Raw genomic sequence first — 22,182 nt, 5'->3', positions numbered from 1 at the left:
GAGGAAAAGAGCTAGGGGAATAAATGCACAAAAAGTGGAAAACACGGAAGTAATTTACCAAAAAAAAAAATCATTTTGACAGATAAAGAAAACATGCATTTTCTAGTGTGTAAAGAATAAGCTTTGTGATGATTGATAAAAACAGAAACCTATGCTACAACTGTGTGTGTGTGTAAAGTGCCATCAAGTCACAGCCGACTTATGGCAACCCCTTTTGGGGTTTTCATGGCAAGAGACTATCAGAGGTGGTTTGCCAGTGCCTTCCTCTGCACAGCAACCCTGGTATTCCTTGGTGGTCTCCCATCCAAATACTAACCAGGGCTGACCCTGCTTAGCTTCTGAGATCTGATGAGATCAGGCTAGCCTGGGCCATCCAGGTCAGGGCATGCTACAACTATGCAAAGCTTAAAACCAAAAAACAGCATGATGGCTGAAATGAATAAACTTATATTGTATGAAAATAACAACAACCTATATTATGATGTGCTATACTTACTATAAAATACAATTCTACATCGAATTCTAAGCGGCACACATATCACTCTCAACAATATATATTCCAAAATACTTATACAAAAACTAAGTACAACAGTGCATCAAAAAACAAAGAACAACAGAGGAGAAGTGTCCAGAGACACGCCTCGGAGAAGCATCGTTCAACCCGCTGTGGTCAATTACAGCCATCACCTATTGGTTTCAGAAGCCGATGTATCACGCAGAGAAACTCTAAACACAATAAGATCAAATGTAAGCACCTGGAAATGTAATTGGCAAGCTGAAGAAGTATTCGAAACGTGGAAATATCCGGAATTCACGTTCTTGCTTTTGCTGGGTTCTGCTTACCTTGCTGGGTTCTTCGTGCCTGGATGTTCTCGCTTAATTCTTCAGTGTGGTATTCGTGTAGGGGTTTCTTACCTGCAATTGTGGTTTCCAGCACAATTCTTGTATACTGTGTTTAACAATGGACACTTCTCCTCTGTTGTTCTTTGTTTTTTTGATGCATTGTTGTGCTTAGTTTTTGTATAAGTATTTATGTATATAGATTGTTGAGAATGATATGTGTGCTGCTTAGAATTCGATGTAGAATTGTATTTTACAGTAAGTAAGTGTTTTTTAAAAAGGTAAAGGTCCCCTGTGCAAGCACTGGGTCATTCCTGACCCATGGGGTGACATCACATCCCGACGTTTCCTAGGCAGACTTTGTTTTACGGGGTGGTTTGCCAGTGCCTTCCCCAGTCATCTTCCCTTTACCCCCAGCAAGCTGGGTACTCATTTTACCAACCTCGGAAGGAGGGAAGGCTGAGTCAACCTTGAGCCGGCTACCTGAAACCAACTTCCATCGGGATCGAACTCAGGTCATGAGCAGAGCTTGGACTGCAGTACTGCAGCTTACCACTCTGCACCACGGGGCTCCTAAGTAAGTATAGCACATCATAATATAGTTTGTTGTTATTTTCAGTACAATATAAGTTTATTCATTTGAGCCATCGTGCTGTTTTTTGGATTAAGCTTTGTGATGATTGATGCCAGCAAGGCAGTGTCTGTCCTGAGAGCACAGCAGCCAGGCAAAGGGCTAGGTGGGATTTGTATTGCAATGGACAATTTTCAGGATCGTTTCTCCGTGAGAAAGACCCTTGGCTGTTACTGTTTTCCCCTTCTCCTCCCCACTGTACTGTACCAGGTAAGGCTGAACGGCGTGGAGGGACCACAAATCGAGTCCCTGGGCTGCTCGCTGCCAACCGTCATGCTCGTTCGGCAATTCGGGCCCCGGGCTAAAAGTCAAAGCGAACATTTCGTTCGTGGTCCCAGTTGAAACTTTCCAGCTGTTTCTGCTGACGTCTGGAGAGAACCCAGCCTTGGAGGTCCAGCTCTGAGAGTCCGAGCAGCTTCGGCAAGGCAGCCAACAGCTTGCCAAACCATTCCCCGCAGTCACAGTGTGACGTTGGCCGGAGACTGACATCCAGTTCCGAAAGCTGCTCAAGCGCAACTATGCCTTGATAGAACGTTGCCCATCCCTGGTCAGAGATATGGTGGTTGTAGCTCAGGTCCAGCTTCTGTAGTTTAGATAGGGGGCCATCTTGGATAACCAGGGCTGAAAGGAGACACCAGGTCAGTAACTAAGGTATGCGTTAAACAGTGTACATTTAAACAGTACATAACATGGGCTTTCAATCTGCAAATCGAGTTTTGTAGCAGGTTTTTAAATAGGGAGAGGGAGGGTCATGTTTTGGACAGAGAAATATAAACATGCATGGGATATCTTCACACTAAAACAAACAGTTAAAAACACAGCAATAGTACCTTGATTCCTGGGGTTGCAAATCCTATGCTAGGATTGAAAAGGTAATTGAAGGAAGGAGGCAGTATTTATTTAGATATGTATAGCTCATTTTCCCCACCAATGGGGATCCAAAGCGCCTTTGTTTTGCCCCGCTGCAAATTTTTGATTTTTCATGAACTCTTCGAGTTTTAGCAGAAAAACCGCGTCAACTCCGCATCTTCTCAAACCTGTGTTGGTCCGTTCTTTGTGGTTGCTATGCGTTTTTTTTCGCTCCATGAAAAACATTCCTGGGTTCGGACCAATTGTCCCTGCCCATGTCAGCTAATTTCTCCTCCCCTGTGAACGGCGATTGGCTGGGAGAGTTTCAAGCCCGGGGGACAGCCTCCCTCCAAGGCAGGACAGATCTCCCTCCTGCAAATCCAAGCCAAAACTCCCATCACCCTTCTGAAGAGGGGCAGCCAGTCTGCTCTGGGTCTCCCTCCTGCCGGTGCAATCCTGTGTGTGTGTGTTGGGGGGGGGGCATCCTGAGAGCGGCAAATCCAAGCCAAAACTCCCGTCACCCTTCTGAGGAGGGGCAGCCAGTCTGCTCTGGGTCTCCCTTCTCTATCTTGATGGAAGTTCCTGGCAATGGATGGCCGGAGCTCTACGGGGGGGGGGGGCACAATGGTGACCGTCTGTCAAAGTCTGGGAAAGGGGGGCCGTGGCCAAGTACGGGGGAGGAACAGGGAGCATGGTAAATAGAAAAGTTATATAAGGAAACTGGAGGGACTAGTGCTTTTTTTGGCTGGGGCTGTGTCCACAGAGGTGAACTGCACTGGGTCATCCGCTGGGCGGAGTTGGGGCGGAGTTGGGGGCAGGCATAAACCATGAGCTTTTCAGAAGGGGACAGACCAAACCATTGTAGAATACTGCTTGCTTTGTTCCCATGAAAAACCAAAACTACTTCTGGATTGACGGGGATATGAAAACATGAATTTAAATTGCGCCCATGAAAAATAAATTTAAATCGCTTTTTTTTTTTTTTTTGCTCTGCGGCAAGAGAGCATCAAAATCTTCCGTGAAAAGTTGGCCAGAGAGTATTCGAGGAGGAAAATGCAGTTTTATACCTACCAAGACAAGCCAGGTCTTTATCCACCAAGCTGCAGCTGCTCAGTCTTAGCTCTTGGAGCTCAGCTTCAAGGTTTAGCGCTTTCAAAATCAGCTTTAGGTTCCCACCAACGCATTTATTCCAAGAAAGGTCTAAGATCTTCAGTTCAGGGAGGTGAAGGGCAGCCTCAGCTGAAAAGATTAACAACAGCATCTTGCGCTTACCAAAATAAATAGGCGTCCTCCGGAGACGCACCACCTTCCGTCTTGAATTGCATTGCTTCTGTAATGCGAAAGGGTCACGTTCTGATATTCTGTCCCATCCTCTCAGCGCTCCGGTGCAGTCCCTGTCGTGTTACCCAGATGCTAAACCCAGGATAGAACTATGCATTTAGGAGCAGGGTGGATTTTCAGTGGCTGCGGGATCGTTCGAGGCAGAGAGAAAGCTTAGCTCTCTCACCCCTATGGTGTCCCTACCTGCACCCCCTTTACTTTCTCCCATGTCAGTGAATAGTTGCCCTTTGTGCCAACGAGGACAAGTAAAGCACTGTGCTTAGAAGGCCAAACTGGAGGTTATGGCATCCGCTGGATCTAACCTGTGGACGCCAACGCCATTTCAGAGAAGAATTCTGCCAGACAATCTTGTTCCCCTCCCACCCCCATGCACGCCTTCTCAAGTGCTGAAATAGCTCAGTGTGGACTTGAAAAGAAGTGGTGGGGGAGAGACAAGATTGCCTGGTCCCCCCATGCCGTGAGCCTTTGCAGCATTTATAAATGACCAAATTCTTTTCTAAAATGGCATCGGTATCCACGGTGCTTGAACCCAAGAGCAGCACTGATCTATAAATGAATAAAGCAATAGGTGTGGACGGTATTAGTTTTGGCACAACTCTAACTTTGCCCAGGACAGCTTTATGGCTTCTCTGTGGTTAGTAAGGTGTTTTCTGTTGTTTTAAATTTTTATGTACCATTTATGTCATAGCATGTCTGATCCTTTATTTTATTTTATTTTTGCATTGTTTCCAGTTTTTGTGATCCTGGTCATGTTGCATTTTTTGTTGGACATCCCATGGTATTTGGCTGCATTACCTAACACTATATAATCCACCTTGAGTCTCAGTGAGAAAGGCAGGCTATGAATGGAGTAAATAAATACATACCCCGGAGAAACTATGAAGAGCTGAAATGAATGCTCTCTATCCATCTGTTAATATTTTTTCCCGTTCTTGCTCTAAAGAGCTTGGGACTGCACCCCTAGCTCTTCCCTTCTCCATTTTATCCTTACCCCAACCCTGTGAAGTAAGTTAGACTGAAAAGAGTGAGTGGCCAAAGGTCACCCAATGAGTTTCATGAACAACTGGAGATTTTACTCCAGGTTTCCCCAATCTTTATTCACACTCTTATCTTGTCCACCACACTGACTTGCCATATGCTAGATGTTACAGAGATTGTGTTCTCTTTGGAAGAAGAAAAGCCAGCATGGTATGTTGGTAGAAGGGAGGGAAGGCAGCATGGTACAGCCTGATCTCATCAGAAGCTAAGCAGGATCGGCCCTGGTTAGTATTTGGATGGGAGACCACCGAGGAATACCAGGGTTGCCGTGCAGAGGAAAGCACTGGCAAACCACCTCTGTTAATCTCTTGCCTTGAAAACTCACATATTGGTAGAATGTCGAATTAGGACCTGGTTTGAATCCCTACTCTGCCATGAAAACTCGCTGGGGGACTTTGGGCCCGTCACTCTCTCTCAGCCCAGCCTGCCTGACAGGATGGTTGTTGTGAGGATAAAATGGAAAGGGGGTGAATGATGTTGAAAGTTGCTTTGGGTCCCAGCAACCTTTCCTCATAGGACTGAGTCTCCAGACCCCTCACCATCTTTGTTGCCCTCCTCTGGACACGTTCCAGCTTGTCTGCATCCTTCTTAAATTGCGGTGCCCAAAACTGAACATGATACTCTAGGTGAGGTCTAACCAGAGCAGAGTAAAGCGGTACCATAAATATAAATAGGTTTTTTTAATGGAAGCTTATCCTTACTTAGCAGTTCTCTGCCCTCATTTTTATATATGATAGGATGAAGCATTGAAAAGGTTAGTTTATGTCTGACCTAGTAAGACTAGGTGGTGTTATAATGCATGCCTATCATGATCATCAGTCTTCTCAGGTATCTGTCTCAGCATTTCCCACATTTGACAGTCTGTATTGGGAAGTCATGGATAACTAAAGCCCGAATAAATTTAAGAAACAGACTTACCTAAAGATGCAAATGATTTCTGCTGTAGAGAGCAATTGCTCAGGAGCACAGATTTCAGTTTTGGTAAAAATCGGAATCTACTAAGAAGGTTATCAGAAGATATCCCAACGCTTTTATTTGATGATAAATCCAGCTCTTGAAGACTTGACAGAAGAGGTATTATCTGAGCTATAAAATATCAATAGACAGTTCAGAGGCATTAGGATAAAGACTGATGACTCATAAAGAAAAGCGGCCAAAGGTATTTGGATACATCCCTTCCTTCCATTCGTCCTTTCCTGGAGACAAAATTCCTAAAATAGTTAAAAACTGATAAAGGGAACCAGGAAAGATTGTGTAACCCTTGGGGGTGCAATCTGATCATAGATGCCTTCTTTGAAGAGTTATTTCCATTTAAGTTAATTAACCAACAAACACTGCACACATTTTCCTATGCATAAATGTAGTTCTTTACCTTTTCTTTTCTTTTTAACAACAGCCCTTCCCTTTGTTTCTTGTGGACTGTTGTGGATTGTATAAGCTGATTTGTAGAATACTAGGAGTGTGGGTGTACAGTCACCTTTGCATAAAAGGTAGTTTAGATGACTTTTTGTCCCAGTGCTTTTGTTTGTTTGTTTGTTTGTTTGTTTTTAAAAAAATTATGCCGTACTCATATATAATTTCAGAGGGGGTTATGTTGGTCTTTGGTAAACCTCATACCTCAAAATGCCACTGCTGACACATTACTTTAGGGAGGGGCCGTGGCTCAATGGTAGAGCATCTGCTTGGCATGCAGAAGGTCCCAGGTTCAATCCTCCAGTTAAAGGGACCAGGCAAGCAGGTGATGTGAAAGACCTCACCTGAGACCCTGGAGAGCCATTGCCTGTCTGAATAGACAATACTGACTTTGATGGACCAAGGGTCTGAATCAGTATAAGGCAGCTCCATGTGTTCATGTGTTCTTGTTGGTCTTTAAGGTGCTACTGGACTCGACTCTAGCTGTACTCATATATAAGGTTGCACGAATTTCCACCAGTTCTCGCCTCAGAGTCCCAAAAAGGTGCCAGTACTCAGTACCAGTGAGCACTGACACAAAAAAGCCCTGATCTCTTACAACTGAATGTTTCTCTGGTTTGTTATCAGGAAGCTCATTGTATATATCTTACTTAAAACTGCCATATCCTCTTCCATAATCCGGCACTGATGAAGATCCAGGGCTTCAAGGTCGCTTAGGCAGGCCAAATGAGCCGCTGAGTTCTGGAAGCCTCCTGCAATTTCTTTATTGCATGACACATCTAATTTTTTTAGTCCCAGCAGGTACTGAAAAGCATGATCTGGATAGTGAAATAGAAACAAGTGATCAAAGATCAAGGTCGTCTGCTAGCAGGTCCCGTTTCCTCATCTCTATTTCTATTACTTCGGACAGAGATCCGCAATGAACAAATCTCGGGAATTTGAAATTTAGAAACTCATCAGAATTTGAATTTCACACATTTCCACATCCCACTTATAAAACTTTACTTTCAAAGATCAGATTGATTGGCAGAGCATGAAGCACGTTTTGAAAAAGACTCTCCACCAAACTTTTCTGATGTGAATTTGCTTGCAAAAATTTGAATGTATATTTTTCTAATCCATATTTATTTCACTTTTCCCAATTACGTGTGTCAATAGATCTAGAAGTGTAAAATACTGAACTTGACAAGTTGAATTTCATATGTGTATAACTTTTCATTTCTGTTTAAGATGTTTAAAGTAATTTGGATTAGTTTTATGGATTTGAGTCTATACTCCCCAATTCCTAAATAAACATTTATATTTACCTAAGCACTGGAATCCATCTTGCTTCAGGCCACACATGTGCAGATTTAGTACCTTCAGGCCTGGGACGTATTTCAGTTCCTGGGTGATACTTTTCAGACTATGTCCTACGTTTTTGTTAATGGACAAATCCAGTTCTTCAAGGCTCTGGATCCTGTTTAGAAGCTGAGCTGAACAGAAGGCAGAAAATGGTCTGGTTATAACATGTGTGTGTGTGTTGTGCTGTCAAGTCGCTTCAGACTCATGGCGACCCTATGAATGAAAGTCCTCCAAAATGTCCTATCTTTGACAGCCTTGCTCAGATCTTGCAAATTGAGAGCTGTGGCTTCCTTTATTGAGTCAGTCCATCTCTTGTTGGGTCTTTCTCTTTTCCTGCTGCCCTCAACTTTGCCTAGCATGACTGTCTTTTCCAGTGACTCTTGTCGTCTCATGACGTAACCAAAATATGATAGCCTCAATTTAGTCATTTTAGCTTCTAGGGTCAGTTCAGGCTTGATTTGATCTATAACCCACTGATTTGTTTTTTTGGCAGTCCACGGTATCTGTAACACTCTCCTCCAACACCACATTTCAAAGGAATCTATTTTCTTCCTATCAGCTTTCTTCACTGACCAGTTATAACATCCAGAGGCTAAAAACTAGGTGTCACCTTCCATCCTGTCTAAGAGACTCCATTGGTATTGGATGAGCTCCTGTTTTATACGTCCAGGGTGAACTTCTCAGGAACTATAATGCTAACATCCTATCTACCATGAAGGAAATGAAGAGTCTGCCAGATCAATGGGAGAAACTTCGCACGCAGTTTAATGACCAAAGGGGCTGTGTGCTCTAAAAACAGGCTTGGGAAGGCAGTGGACAGGTATGGAAAACCCGAGATCAAGCATGCGTTTTTACTATGGTTGCCAGCTCCGGGTTGGGAAATAGCTGGAGATTTTGGGGGCGGAGCCTGAAGAGGTTTAGAGAGGTGAGGGACTTCAAAGCCATACAGTCCATGATGGATCAGAGCAAGGCCCATCAAGTCCAGCAGCTGGTCACACAGTGGCCAACCAGGTGCCTCTAGGAAGCCCACAAACAAGACAACGGCAGCAGCTTTATCCTGCCCGTGTTCCAAAGCATCTAATATCATGGGCCTGCTCCTCTGATCCTGGAGAGAATAGGTATGCATCATGACTAGTATTCATTTTGACTAGTAGTCATGGATAGCCCTACCCTCCATGAACATGTCCACTCCCCTCTTAAAGCCTTCCAAGCTGGCAGCCAGCCTCACATCCTGGGGCAGGGAGTTCCACAATTTAACTGAAGCATGACAGGCTCAAGCTCATGAAAGCATATTAGGCTGATGTCTGAAATAAATGATACAATGGTAAAAAAAAATGCTGTGTCCTATGCCAGAGGCTAGAGATTTACCTAGAGATTTCCCATCTTCCATCGTTAGACTGCAATCTGTCACTTTCAGTGTTTTGAGATTATAGCCTTTGGGGATTTTTTGGGTTAGAATGGAAAGACTGCCACCAATGTTATTATTCCATGATAAATCCAATATCTCAAGGTAGGGAATGACTTCAAGGGCTTCTCCTGTAACAAAGCATCTAGAAGTATTAATATTGTACACATTCAAGTACAGAAGAAGAAGAAAAAAGATAAAACAATGCCATTTAATAGCTTGATTGAGGAACTGCAACCGCTGAACACTTGCAGGCAGTTATATATTGATCTTATTCACACCAGGCGACATCCAAGAACTCTGAGGCCATTAATCTGGAGTGACATTTGCCACTGGTTCCATACTCGCAATAAAGAATGAAGATTAGAATCCCAAAAATGAATTGAAAACTTAGGGCAGGGGTTCTCAGCAAGGGGGGAATTCCCCCCTGGGGGGGGAATTTTAGGGTTCCAGGGGGAAAACTGGGGCCACTATTCAGCAAATTGTGATGTGCAATCTGTAAAACTAGTTTGTTTGTTTTTAGTTAGACTATCATGGGACTATCAGAATTATATTCTGAACAATGGTGAAAAGGGGGAATAGAGCAAAAAAGGTTAAGAACCACTGACTTTGGGGAAAAACTCACCTTATTTCCATACTTTGACTTGGATCCACCCAAGATATGTCCACAGGTGCAAGGACTTACACCTTTGTGGTACGATTTTCCCACCTGCCCCCTCCTGCAGCAGGCCAAAAGGATCCCTGAAATGCAGTTCCTAGGGATCCTCTCCACCACAAGAGACTGAGTGACTGATAGGGTTGCCAACCTCCAGGAAGTAGCTGCATTGTGCAGGGGGTAGGACTAGATGACCCTGGTGGTCCCTTCCAACTCTATGATTCTATGACCTCAGAGGAAAACGGATCTCCATTTGGGACTGGACAAGCCACCTAAACTGGGCATGGCAGATTTTTACTAGCATCTCCAGTGAAATGACTTATCATAATACTCCCATCGGAGTGGTTTTAAGCAACTGCTGGAGGATACCTAAAAAAGTGATGTCCTTGGCTGTAAGCCCGCAGTTATTCAGTCGGAGGACTTTTAGCTTTTGCGTGTGGCTGAACTGAAGAGTAAGAGGCTGGAGAGCCCCTCCTATGAAATGGTTCCAGGAAAAATCGATCTCCTCCAGGTCTGGCATCAAAGGTATAATGGCAACTAGAGGGGGAGAAAAAGCAGAGGAACAGAAGAAGATGAAGAGTTGGTTTTTTTATATGCCGACTTTCTCTATCACTTAAGGGAGAATCAAACCAGCTTACAATCACCTTCCCTTCCCCTCCCCACAACAGGCAACAGGTAGGTGGGGCAGACAGAGTGTGACTAGCCCAAGGTCACCCAGCTGGCTTCATGTGGAGGAGTGGGGAAACCAACCCAGTTCACCAGATTAGCCTCCACTGCTCATGTAGAGGAGTGGGGAATCAAACCCGGTTCTCCAGATCAGAGTCCACCGCTCCAAACCACCACTCTTAACCACTACACCATGCTGGCTCTCTGTGAAATATGCACCACTGCTGGCATGCTGAATGGCAGGGCCCAAGTTTACATTTCTTATGACACAGGCTATACAACATAGAAAAATTTGTCCTCTAAGGTTGTGGTGTTTTAAGAGTTAAGCCAACCTCCAATCCAGCCAACCTCCATCATGCCCTTGAAATGGCAGGCACCAGGGTAAAGCGGATAAAAAGCTGGGTTGTTCAGTAAAGGCAATGATGTAGGACTGGATCCTACCCGCTTTTGACCTTGGTTGATTCCCCTTCTCCCATCCCAAGTGGCTTTTGTCCATCTGGGTCCCTCGGTCTCTGGCACAGCCTTTTGGGTGGTCCAAAGCCGCCGCCCCGCCCCCCTCAGAAAAGCTGGCATGTTCCAACTCAAAGAAATGACAGGATGTTTAACAAGACTGTGCTAAAGACGTTTAGGGTGCATCGACACATAGTTGGACATTGTGCAGTTATTGTGCTATCATTCATGCATAAACGACCGCAGCTGAGAAACCCTTTGAGACAGTGACAAAACAGGTACGTACTCAGCTCTTCTATATCAGTGGCATTCAATGAACAGTTGTTTAGGTCCAAAACTTTGTCATTGGGCTGTTTCTCCAGTTTTTCCAGGAGCTGCTTCACTCTCCAATGACACAGTGTTGACTCTGCTTCGGAAAGGATAGATAACGGGGTGATATGAGGAACCAAAGCAATAGAAGTGTGGTTCAGGCATACCTCGCTTTATTGCGCCTTGCAGACGTTCTGTTTTCGAGCAAGTTTATCAGCACCATTTTCCCAACAGCGTGCGCTCGCCTCATGTCTCCATGTCACATTTTGGTAATTCTCATAATATTTCAAATGTTTTCATTCTTATTACAGTACCTTTTTTAGATATAATGCTGTTGCAAAATTAATAGACTACAGTATAATATGCAGCATAATAGGAAGAAAGTAGATTCCTTTGAAATGTGGTGTTGGAGGAGAGTGTTACGGGTACCATGGACTGCCAAAAAACCAAATCAGTGGGTTATAGATCAAATCAAGCCTGAACTGACCCTAGAAGTTAAAATGACTAAACTGAGGCTGTCGTACTTTGGTCACATTGTGAGAAGACAAGAGTCACTGGAAAAGACAACCATGCTAGAAAAAGTTGAGGGCAGCAGGGAAAAGAGGAAGACCCAACAAGAGATGGACTGACTCAATAAAGGAAGCCACAGCCTTCAATTTGCAAGATCTGAGCAAGGCTGTCAAAGATAGGACATTTTGGAGGGCTTTGCTTCATAGGGTCGCCAAGAGTCAGAAGCGACTTAATGGCACTTAACACACACACGTAATATGCACTGGGAAACCAAAAAAGTTGTGTGACTTCCTTTATTGGGACAGAACCTGCAATATCTTCGAGGTGTGCCCTGCCCATCACTGTTACCTGCATCAGGAAGAGCTTGCTTCATGGTTTGAATTTCTGCTTTAAAATTATTCATTTTTGGTTCTACAGTTTCTTTTTCTGCCTTCATCGCTGGAGTTTTCATCATCTGAGCCCCAGGAAAGGCTCTTCGACGGATGCTGATGTTTCTCTTTCTCTACAGGGGGTTTCTTCTTCTGGATCTGACTTATAGAGGCTGACTGAGGATCTCTGGAAGATGCTGTCTTCACAGCTTTCTGGGGTTCTCGGCTTTGAGCCTTTCGAAAGGTAGAGAGAGACCAAAATTGTGATTTCCATCTCATTTGTAGTAACCTTGTTCTTTGGGAGACACACACACACATTTCACACATGCTGAATAATGCATTTTCAATCCACTTTTAATGCACTTTGTAGCAGGATTTTACTGCTCTAAATAGCAAAACCCACTTGCAAGCGATTGTTAAAGGGCATTGAAAGTGGATTGAAAGTGCATTATTCAGCATGTGTGAAAGCGCTGAAAGAGTGTTGCCCCTAAGAAGAATTACACCCGTCTATTGATTGCTTAGGATGGAGCTTAAAACCATGTAAATTATGGAAAACCTTCATATATATAACCACGTTTAACCATAATGGAAGGTGCAGGATTTATTGCAGTTCTTACTGTAATGTATGTTTAACTATATGTCCTTCACCACCTTTGTTTTCCCTCCTTTGTGGAGGGAAGGATTTCTTGAAAATATATCTACACAGTGGGGTATGCATTTGACCTAAATGTTCTTTGAGGGCTATGGATTTTCTTATAGCAGGAGCCCACACAAAATCCAAATGGAACTTTGCTGCTCTGAGGCTCAAGCATAAAAGCCAGTATAAAAATAGTACACTAAATAGACCTATCGAAAAGGCAGATATGAGTCAAAGCAGGTGGCAATAAATAACACACTCCTGGAACCAAGGGTCCATTGAATGTTCTAAATTGGTTTTTCAAACACATCCTTGCACCATTACCTGAGAATTATGCTCACACAAGGGCACTGTGTTGCTTAGGCAACTGAGCAATGCCTCGTATATTCTCTGCATCATCACAACCCCTTGTGCTATGATTGGCTGCTCATTCATCGCCATAGTTTTAAATTGTGAACATGGAGGGCTTGACTCAAGAGAAAATGGACATTGGCAAGCAAAGTTGGCTTCATTTAGAATCATAGAGTTGGAAGGGACCACCAGGGTCATCTAGTCCAACCCCCTGCACAATGCAGGAAATTCACAACCACCTCACCCCACATCCCCAGTGACCCCTACTCCATGTCAAGAAGATGGCCAAGATGCCCTCCCTTTCATGATCTGCCTAAGGTCATAGAACCAGCATTGCTGACAGATGGCTATCCAGCCTCTGCTTAAAAAACTCCAAGGAAGGAGCGCTTACCACCTCCGGAGGAAGCCTGTTCCACTGAGGAACCGCTCTAACGGTTAGAAGATTCTTCCTAATATCTAGACGAAAACTCTTTTGATTTAATTTTAACCCGTTGGTTGACATTTTTGAGCACATTAGTTGGGGATCACCTCACCGGTATATTGCTGAAAACCCCAGTTCTGAAGCATGTACCTACAGAAATGTGTGTGTATACACCTTCACAAACAATGGTGTATAAGGAATGTCCAATACAGGAAGGAGATGCATGTAGGCTCATCATGTGTAAAGAAGTGGCTGAAATCAAGTTCCTAACCAGCATGAGCCTTTGGGAAAATCTAACATTGTGGTGTCATATAGATTTAGGGTTGCCAGGTCCCTCTTTGCCACCGGTGGAAGGTTTCTGGGGCAGAGGCTGAGGAGGGCGGGATTTGGGGAGGGACTTCAATGCCATAGAGTCCAAGTGGTCATTTTCTCCAGGTGAGCTGATCTCTATCGGCTGGAGATCGGTTGTAATAGCAGGAGATCTCCCGCTAGTACCTGGAGGCTGGCAACCCTATATAGATTACAGAATAGTTTGCAGTTGATGTGCTATTGATTTCATCTGGTTTTAAGAGTTGAAGCCCGAGTTCTCGGAACGGGTACCCTCCAAAAAGGTAAAGAGTTTAACAGAATGAGCAACATACCTTCTCCGTCCCTTTTTTAAAAAAATGCCAAGATGTTAAACCTTCCAAAGCATTTTCTCTGCCTGCAAAACAAATCAGCCTTGACCGTGGGTGTACTGTGGGTTCAATCTGGCACCAGTACCAAGCGCTCCATGAAGCTTTATTCTTTCAGGTAGGTAGCCGTGTTGGTCTGCAGTAGAAAAGCAAACTCCGAGTCTGCCAGCATCTTAAAGACCCACAAGATTTCCAGGGTATTAAGCGCCCAAGAGTCAAAGCTCCCTTTGTCAGAAAGTTTATTTCTTCTCTGCCAAGAGTTTCTGTGGTTGCTCAATGCTTGTTTCCAGCACATAACACTAGATGCAGCCTTCTGCGGAAGAACTGGGCAGTTCAAAGGTTTCATGCGCCTACCAAGAGAGAGAGAGGCGCTGGTCCTACGATAAACATTCCCTCTGTCTCCAGTGCATCCGGGACCAGTTTGCCACACAGGCTTAGCAAATAGTTTTGCTCAACGTATACTCTTAAAGAATTCATTTGACCAGTCTCATTAGCTTTCTTTCTTTTTTTTTAATTTGAAGACAAAAGAGGAAGTAATTGTGTAGACTTTGGTACCGGAATGCCTACAGGTGACAGATTGCTGGCAACGGTTTTTTTTCTTGGGAGGGCAGAGTGGTTTTATAGCTCAAGTTACAAAGCTACTTGTGTGTGGGGGGGGAGAGTTCGTTGTGTCCTCCCCTCCCTCTTGGTTACACACTGAGTAAACGGCAGGCTGCTGGGAAAACTGAGAAAGAGAAGAGCTTGCCTGCCTTTCCTTAATGACATTGCAAAATATTTTGTACCACTTATGATTATTGAGATTGGAATGTATGGCTGGGTTTGTCCAGTCAGGGTCTGTGCTAGTCAGCAGCGGTCCAGTATGGCTAGGGTTGCCAACCTCCAGGTACTAGCTGGAGATCTCCTGCTATTACAACTGATCTCCAGCCGATAGGGATCAGTTCCCCTGGAGAAAATGGCCACTTTGGCCATTGGACTCTATGGCATTGAAGTCCCTCCCCTCCCCAAACCCGGCCCTCTTCAGGCTCGACCCCCAAAACCTCCCCACCGGTGGCAAAGAGGGACCTGGCAACCCTAAGTATGGCTCATAATGAAATCCAGTTTTCTGTGGTTGCCATCTTCCAGGTTGGCCCTGAAGAGCTCCTGGAATTACAGCTGATCTTCAGACTACAGAGATCAGTTCCCCTGGAGGAAATGGCTGCTCTGGAGGGTGGACTCTATGGCATTATACCCCACTGCGGTCCCTCCCCTCTCCAAACACTGCCCTCCCCAAGCTCCACCCCCAAATCTCCTGGAATTAAACCTCTCCTCCCCAACTGGGAGGGGTTCCATTTGACCTATCCTGAAATGGGGGCTGAGACCCACCAGCTGACATCTAACCAATGAGGTCCATGGCCCTGCCCTGGCTTTGAGGGCCCCTCCAGACAGGATATCTAAAGTAATCCATCTTGTTTCTTCCCAGGACCTTTTAGGTTGTTTGGGTTACATTATTGTTAGGTGACTCCACAGAGCAGCGCATGATCTCCCATGTCACTTGAGAGCCAGCGTGATGTAGAGGTTAAGAGTGGTGGACTCTAATCTGGTGAACCAGGTTGGTTTCCACACTCCTCCACATGAAGCCAGCTGGGTGACCTTGGGCTAGTCACAGTTCTCTTAGAGCTCTCTCAGCCTCACCTACCTCACAAGGTGCCTGTTGTGGGGAAGGTGATTGTAAGCCACTTTGAGACTCCTTTTGGTAGAGAAAAACGAGGTATAAAAACCAGCTCTTTAACTCTTCTAAGTATCAAGCTACTGAATGAGCTTCTGTGAAAACTGCAGTAAATCAAATACGTACACTCAAACAAGATTTGGTTGGGTTTAGGGGCACTCAACTGTTGTACTGTGCAAACATTATGACTGTGCATGTGTTAAGTGCCGTCAAGTCGCTTCCAGTTCATGGTGACCCTATGAATCAATGTCCTCCAAATTTTCCTATCTTTAACAGCCTTGCTCAGGTCTTGCAAACTGAGGGCTGTAGCTTCCTTGATAGAGCCAATCCATCTCTTGTTGGGTCTTCCTCTTTTCCTGCTGCCTTCAACTTTTCCTAGCATGATTGTCTTTTCCAGTGACTCTTCTCAAAAAATTATAAATAATGCTTTGCATTTTGATGTTGCACTTCCAGTATTCAAAACACTTCATATGCATTATCCCCAGAAACCTTACAACAGCCCTGTAAAGGAGGCTACTATTATTATCCCAGCCTTTAATGGAAGGCAACTTGTTCAAGGCCAGTCAGGGAGCATGTGGTAGAGGAGAGCTGTGAACAAGAACCTCCTGGATCAGAGCTCATCCTCCAAGCCAGTGTGCTATACCAGCACTTCTCATGAGTGATACCCAATGGCGTGAAGCCCAGTAACAACCAGAAAGAACATACCAAAGGACTGGGGAAGTTTCAGCCTAGACCAACCATGATGCGATGGGCCAATGAAAGGGTGAGTGTACAGCGCACCAGCTGACAAACAGGTGACGTTGGGTAAATACATCCTTCTGCAAATATACATAGGGTGTGAACGCCAGAGACTAGAAGGGCTTTCTCTGTGGTGATGTACATTGCTGTGGTATAATAACAGCCTTAATAAACGTGGGTCAAGAAGATGGTAGCTGAACAGCGGGCAGGAAAAAGTCCAAGGTGTGGTCACTCTACCGCCCACCACTGAAGCACATGAGAAGGCAGCATTACCCTCCACCGGATTTCGCTCGCATATGTGGTACTAGCAGTGTCCTCCAAAGCAGTTATACCCTTTTAAACCCAGTGACTTCAGAGGACTTAGAAGGGTGTAACATTGCTTAGGATGATACTGCTAGGGGCTTCTACAGCACTTCCACTGTTCAGGGCATGGCACAGACATTTATTATGGTAAACATTTGCAGCAGTATGGCCTGATCCAGCAGTATGGCCTGACCCATGACCTGATCCTGGTACCCGTGGCCTGATCTGGAGTAGTAGCCTGGACAAAACTAATAATTTTCCAAAATGCACTTTTTCTATCGTGTTGTTTTATATACACTGAACCACAAACTATATACAAACAAGTTACAATGCTTATGCAACAAGGCTCTCATATAACTCAAAGCGAAAGAGACTAGAGTCTATAAAGCTTCCGAAGGTGATAAGATAGACGCTGTGATGAAGCGCTGTAAACAGTTGTCACTGTGTGATCTGGAGGGAACGCTCTATCCGGAAACGTTATAATTTTTATTGCTGGAGAATTCGTTGTAAATCCTGCTGGAAAAACATTGTCAGGTCTTTTGAGACCACATTCTATGAGAAATTGGCTGATGAAGCTTTTGGGCGAAAACGTTTCCGGATAGAGCGTTCCCTCCTTGTTTTCCCGTGATGCCGGGTGTCTCCCGGCCCCCACCCCATCTCCCGGGGTGAAGATACTCCACCGATCCTCGGGCTATGGTTGTGATTATAAACGCTGACAGATCACACAGTGACAACCGTTGACAGCGCTTCATCACAGCGTCTATCTCATCACCTTCGGGAGCTTTATAGACTCTGGTCTCTTTCGCTTTGAGTTATATGAGAGCCTTGTTGCATAAGCATTGTAACTTGTTTGTATATAGTTTGTGGTTCAGTGTATATAAAACAACACAATAGAAAATGCATTTTGGAAAATTATTTATATAGAGTGCATAGAGTGTTTAAGTAGAGTGAGCCCGTGTGCTGTCTTTTTCCCACACTTTGTGTTACAGCACTAGTGTTTTTCTTTCTTGGACAAAACTAATAGCCCACCTAGACCAGGATCCTAACAGTGGCCAACCAGATGCTTTTGGAGAGCCTACATGCAGGGCACAGAGGCCCAAGCCTTCCTTTGCTGTTACCCCCCACCCCCGAACTAGGGTTGCCAGGTCCCTCTTCGCCATCGGTGGGAGGTTTCTGGGGTGGAGCCTGAGGAGGGCGTGGTTTGGGGAGGGGAAGGGCTTCAACGCCATAGAATCCAGTGGCCAAAGAGGCCAATTTGCTCCAGGGGACCTGATCTCTATCAGCTGGAGATCAGTTGTAATTGTAGGAGATGTTCTGCTATTACCTGGAGGTTGGCAACCCAACCCCGAACTGGAATTTATTTTCTTTTTTTTAAGAGCCCTCCAGTGGCAAAAAGGGGGAAATGGTGGCCTCTAGGGGCTGATACAAAGCACCTGGGACTGATGTGAGCAAGACCTTCCAAACGTGCACCTTCCCACCCCCACAGCATGCAACTGTGCTTGGACTGTGCTCTTTATGGAAAGACCGTACCCAACCAGGTTTGGGAAAGACTGTAGCAAAGCAAAGGAAAATTGGAAAGTGAATGATTAGAGAATGGTGCTGTGTGGATGCTCCCAAAAAACACAAAAACTGCTCCAGTTTGGAAGCCAAAGCGAAGCAAGATCACCCTGTGGATGCAGCCCCTGTCCACTATCTCTGCCCCTTGTTTTATGCTGTGTTCTTCATAAGTAGGGTTGCCAAGTCCCTCTTCACTACAGGCATGAGGTTTTGGGGGCAGAGCTTGAGGAGGGCGGGGTTTGGGGAAGGGAGGGACTTCAGTACCTTAAAGTCCAAGGGCTAAAGTGGCCATTTTTCTCCAGAGGAACTGATCTCTATCGGCTGGAGATCAGTTGTAATAGCAGGAGATCTCCAGCCAGTACCTGGAGGTTGGCAACCCTATTCATAAGCCTCTTGCCTCTGCTCTGTACTTTGTAGCACCCAGCCCTGAGACTGTGCTCCCCTTGCCAGGGTCAGGGGGTGCTAATTCAGTGGTAGAAACACTCGCCTCTGCTTGCACTAGTCTAAAGAAATAGCACAGGACTATATGGTCCATCACGGCGGTGGAGCTTTAGTAAATATGCTGGAAGGGGAATGTCAGTGGCTTTCCACCCCTCTTTCCAAGGCGTCATGGAAATTTACTTCTAAATTCACATTTTACACAAATATTGGACTTTGCACATATGAATAGGGTTGCCAACCTCTAGGTACTAGCTGGAGATCTCCCACTATTACAACTGATCTCCAGCTGATAGAGATCAGTTCACCTGGAGAAAATGGATGCTTTGGCAACTGGACACTATGGTATTGAAGTCCCTCTCCTCCCCAAACCCCGCCCTCCTCAGGCTCCACCCCAAAAACCTCCTGCCAGTTGCCAAGAGGGACCCTGGCAACCATAGCTTGCACTAAGGGGTCTAAAGAAATAGCATAGGACTATGTGGTCCATCAGGGCAGGAGCTTTAGTAAATATGCTGGAAGGGGAATGTCAGTGGCTTTGTAGCTTTGCTACAATCTTTCCCAAACCTGGTTGGATACGGTCTTTCCATAAAGAGCACAGTCTCTTTCCAAGGCCTCTTTCCAAGGCGTCACAGAAATTTACTTTTAAGTTCACACACTTATTGGACTTCGCACATATGAAACACTTCCTGTGCTTGCTAGAATCATTTGCAGAAAACCTGGCTGTCTTTCGGTGGTGCGGTGAGGAGGTAGATCCCACAAGTCCATTTGTATTCATGCTGTACTGAGCACTGAGAGCCTTTACAATTGAAGTGATCAGTTATCAGACGTAGGGAACTGGATTCTGAGCATTCTAACGTTTGTGAGTCTCTTGTGTCCGCGGCGTCTGCAAGGAGATTCTTTCCTCCTTGTCCTCTTGTCTTGCCAGAAGGGAGTAAGTGAGCAGAAGAAGGGACCGACCCTTCACAGGGACAACCTCATTAGCTGCATCCCACGCAGCATCCTCCATTGAAAGATTAGGATGGATTTTGGGACTTTGCCTCATCTTGACTCCTTAATCCGGCGTATATGCTAAAGGAATAATGCCATTAGAGGATTGATGCCGCAAGTTGATTTGCAAAAAAGAAAAAAAGAAAAAGCAAAAAACAAAAAAAAAGGATTTGCAAACCCTAAAATCCTATATTGCATGCTCTTAATCATGAAGTATTATTTTGAGGATTTCCTCTTCGGTTCAGTGGTGATTCTAATGCAGGCCAGGTGGTGCTGATCAAGAACATGGTGATTCTGCTGCCCCAGCGTCTATTTTGCATTTACGAAAGGCAGAATCCCCCAAACTGGTGCCCGGTGGCCCCCTCTTGCCTGCCAATCTGTTGATGGGTACTCTGTCGCTTTTTGAGTCTTGGGGATAAAATCCAAAAGTTCTTGAATAGAATTGGGGTGGGGGGAGGGATGGAGAGCTTCAGGTCACTCCCAAGTAACCGATCGACTAGCAAAGTGAGTCTCCAGGGGCCTGGAGACCAAGCCTTATGAGGAAAGGTTGAGGGAGCTGGGAATGTTTAGTCTGGAGAAGAGGAGGTTGAAGGGGGACACGATTGCTCTCTTTAAGCATTTGAAGGGCTGTCACTTAGTGGAGGGCAGGGAGCTGTTGGCAGCAGAGGACTCACAATAATGGGTTTAAATTGCAGGTTGAAAGGTACCGGCTGGATATTAGGGGGAAATCTTTTTACAGTAAGCATTGTTCAACAGTGGAATCAGCTGCCTAGGGGCGGGGTGAGCTCCCCCTCACTGGCTGTCTTTAAGCAGAGGCTGGACAAACACTTGTGAGGGATGTTCTAGGCTGATCCGGCATTAAGCAGGGGGTTGGACTAGATGGCCTGCATGGCCCCTTCCAACTCTGTGATTTTATCACAGCTGCACACCCTCAATGTGGCCACAGACGGGGGTGGATTGGACATTAAGAAAAACCAGGAAAGTCCTGGTGAGCCAATGGTTTGGGAAGCTGCCCCCAGCTGGCTCTTGTACTTGTGGGACAGGTGGTAGCTACTGCTGCAAGACAGCATCGCAAACCTTGTACCCACCTTCCCCCCCCCCCATTTTCTGCCAGTTGCCAGGCTGTGTCTGGCAACTCTATTCCCCCTCCATTCAGTCAATGGTGCAGAGGGGTTGTGTATACAGTGCTTCTACCACTGTCAGATATTAACCCTTTCCCTATAACAAGATACGAGAAGCGGTTCTTTCTGTATTATGGGGCCTCCCAGGGTGATCCAGAGCTTTTAGTCTTTCTAACATGCTCTCAGACAAGGATATGGAGATAACTTTTAAAGTGGCCAAATTTGGGTGGCAAGCTATGAGGATCAGGCGTGCATGGGTCGAACTTAATGCTTAATGGTTGAGCGATTTTAGATTTATATTTATGTTAATTCCAATTATGTAATATTTTTAAAATTATGCGCTTAACGGATTTTGAGTGAGAGATTGTAAGACGTTATAGGGGCTCGCACTTGACACTCTTTAATATGTGTGATGTTATGTATATATATCTGGTAAGTTTTTATGCTGGTCTTGGACAGTATTAAACTTTTATCTATCAACCCTTTCCCAGTACACAGCTCCCATGGGCAGGTTCAGGGGGGAACTGCTGTCATTGGAGAGCCATCACAGTGTAGTGGTCAAGAGCAGCAGACTCTAATCTGGAGAACCAGGTTTGATTCCCCACTCTTCCACATGAAGTTTGCTTTGTGACCGTGGGCTAATCACAGTTCTCTCTGAACTCTCTCAGCCCCACCTACCTTACAGGGTGCCTGTTGTGAGGAGGGGGAGGGAAGGTGCTTGTATAAAAACCAACTTGATTTGAGCTTGGAGACTACTGGTGCATAGATTCCCAACAGGAAAGTGTGGGCCCAGGAAGCAACGAACCTCAGGTAGAACTCCCATGCATAAATGGCCTATGATTCTGTTCTGCTAATGGGGGAACTTTCTTGTGGTGCAACGAGCTGTTACCTGACTCGAGTCATGGCTAGAGAAATGTGTCCATGGGAGCCAACCCACCGTTTTGCAATGGACCCATTTTTACTATCTATGTTTTCCCCCGCCAAGCTGACGCACTGCTCAGCTGAAATCATTGGAGTTGGATCCTACAAACCGGAAGGGCTAGGCAGCGCTGGACATCTAACATTCTGATCCTCCTTTTCTTTCAATGGACCAGAAGGCTGATGGTAGATGTGTAAGAGTCTTTGAAATGGGACAAAGGTCTTTGAAACGCCGTAAGTAGGTTTAGTGATTTCAAGAAGGTTTAAGCGATTGGGCCAAACAGATGTCAAATGTCACAATGAAGAAGTCACTTCAGTGGGTTTTTGCCCTTCTTCTTCTATGCTTACCTTCTCAGGAATTGCCACAAATACCCTTGAACAGGATTCAGGAGGTTGTTAGGAGGATGGCATGAGGTCCAGAGGACATATTGTCATATGAGAATAGAGCTGAATGATTTGGGTGTGTTTAAGCCATGTGAAAACAAAGGAACATAAGAAAGGCCATGTTGGATC

At 45.2% G+C, this 22,182-nt stretch overlaps 1 protein-coding gene across 1 annotated transcript; it reads right to left on the bottom strand.

Moving 5' to 3' along the window:
• Positions 1 to 1,772: 1,772 nt before the first annotated feature.
• Positions 1,773 to 11,840, bottom strand: LRRC31 (leucine rich repeat containing 31). The gene is made up of 9 exons (XM_056850371.1): positions 11,800 to 11,840; positions 10,919 to 11,041; positions 9,886 to 10,053; positions 8,825 to 8,992; positions 7,420 to 7,587; positions 6,763 to 6,930; positions 5,618 to 5,785; positions 3,392 to 3,559; positions 1,773 to 2,092 (listed from the first exon to the last, which is right to left on the bottom strand). The coding sequence occupies exons 1-9, from the start codon at positions 11,822 to 11,824 to the stop codon at positions 1,773 to 1,775; spliced, it is 1,476 nt and encodes a 491-aa protein (XP_056706349.1). The 5' UTR covers positions 11,825 to 11,840.
• Positions 11,841 to 22,182: the final 10,342 nt, after the last annotated feature.

Source organism: Euleptes europaea, chromosome 5 (genome assembly GCF_029931775.1).
Source record: "Euleptes europaea isolate rEulEur1 chromosome 5, rEulEur1.hap1, whole genome shotgun sequence".
NCBI classification, from domain to species: Eukaryota; Metazoa; Chordata; class Lepidosauria; order Squamata; family Sphaerodactylidae; genus Euleptes; species Euleptes europaea.
The sequence above is the reverse complement of the archived record's forward strand: the minus strand, read 5'-3'. Positions and strand labels throughout refer to the sequence as shown.

Bases quoted from the DNA above. Each gene is read 5' to 3' on its own strand.
- LRRC31 (XM_056850371.1), bottom strand. From the start codon at position 11,824: ATGAAGCAAGCTCTTCCTGATGCAG. The intron at 10,054-10,918 runs GTACGTACCTGT...CTCCCCCTCTAG, and splicing joins CACTGATATAGAAGAGCTGA to TTGCCATTATACCTTTGATG. The intron at 8,993-9,885 runs GTATCCTCCAGC...GCTTTGTTACAG, and splicing joins CAAGGACATCACTTTTTTAG to GAGAAGCCCTTGAAGTCATT.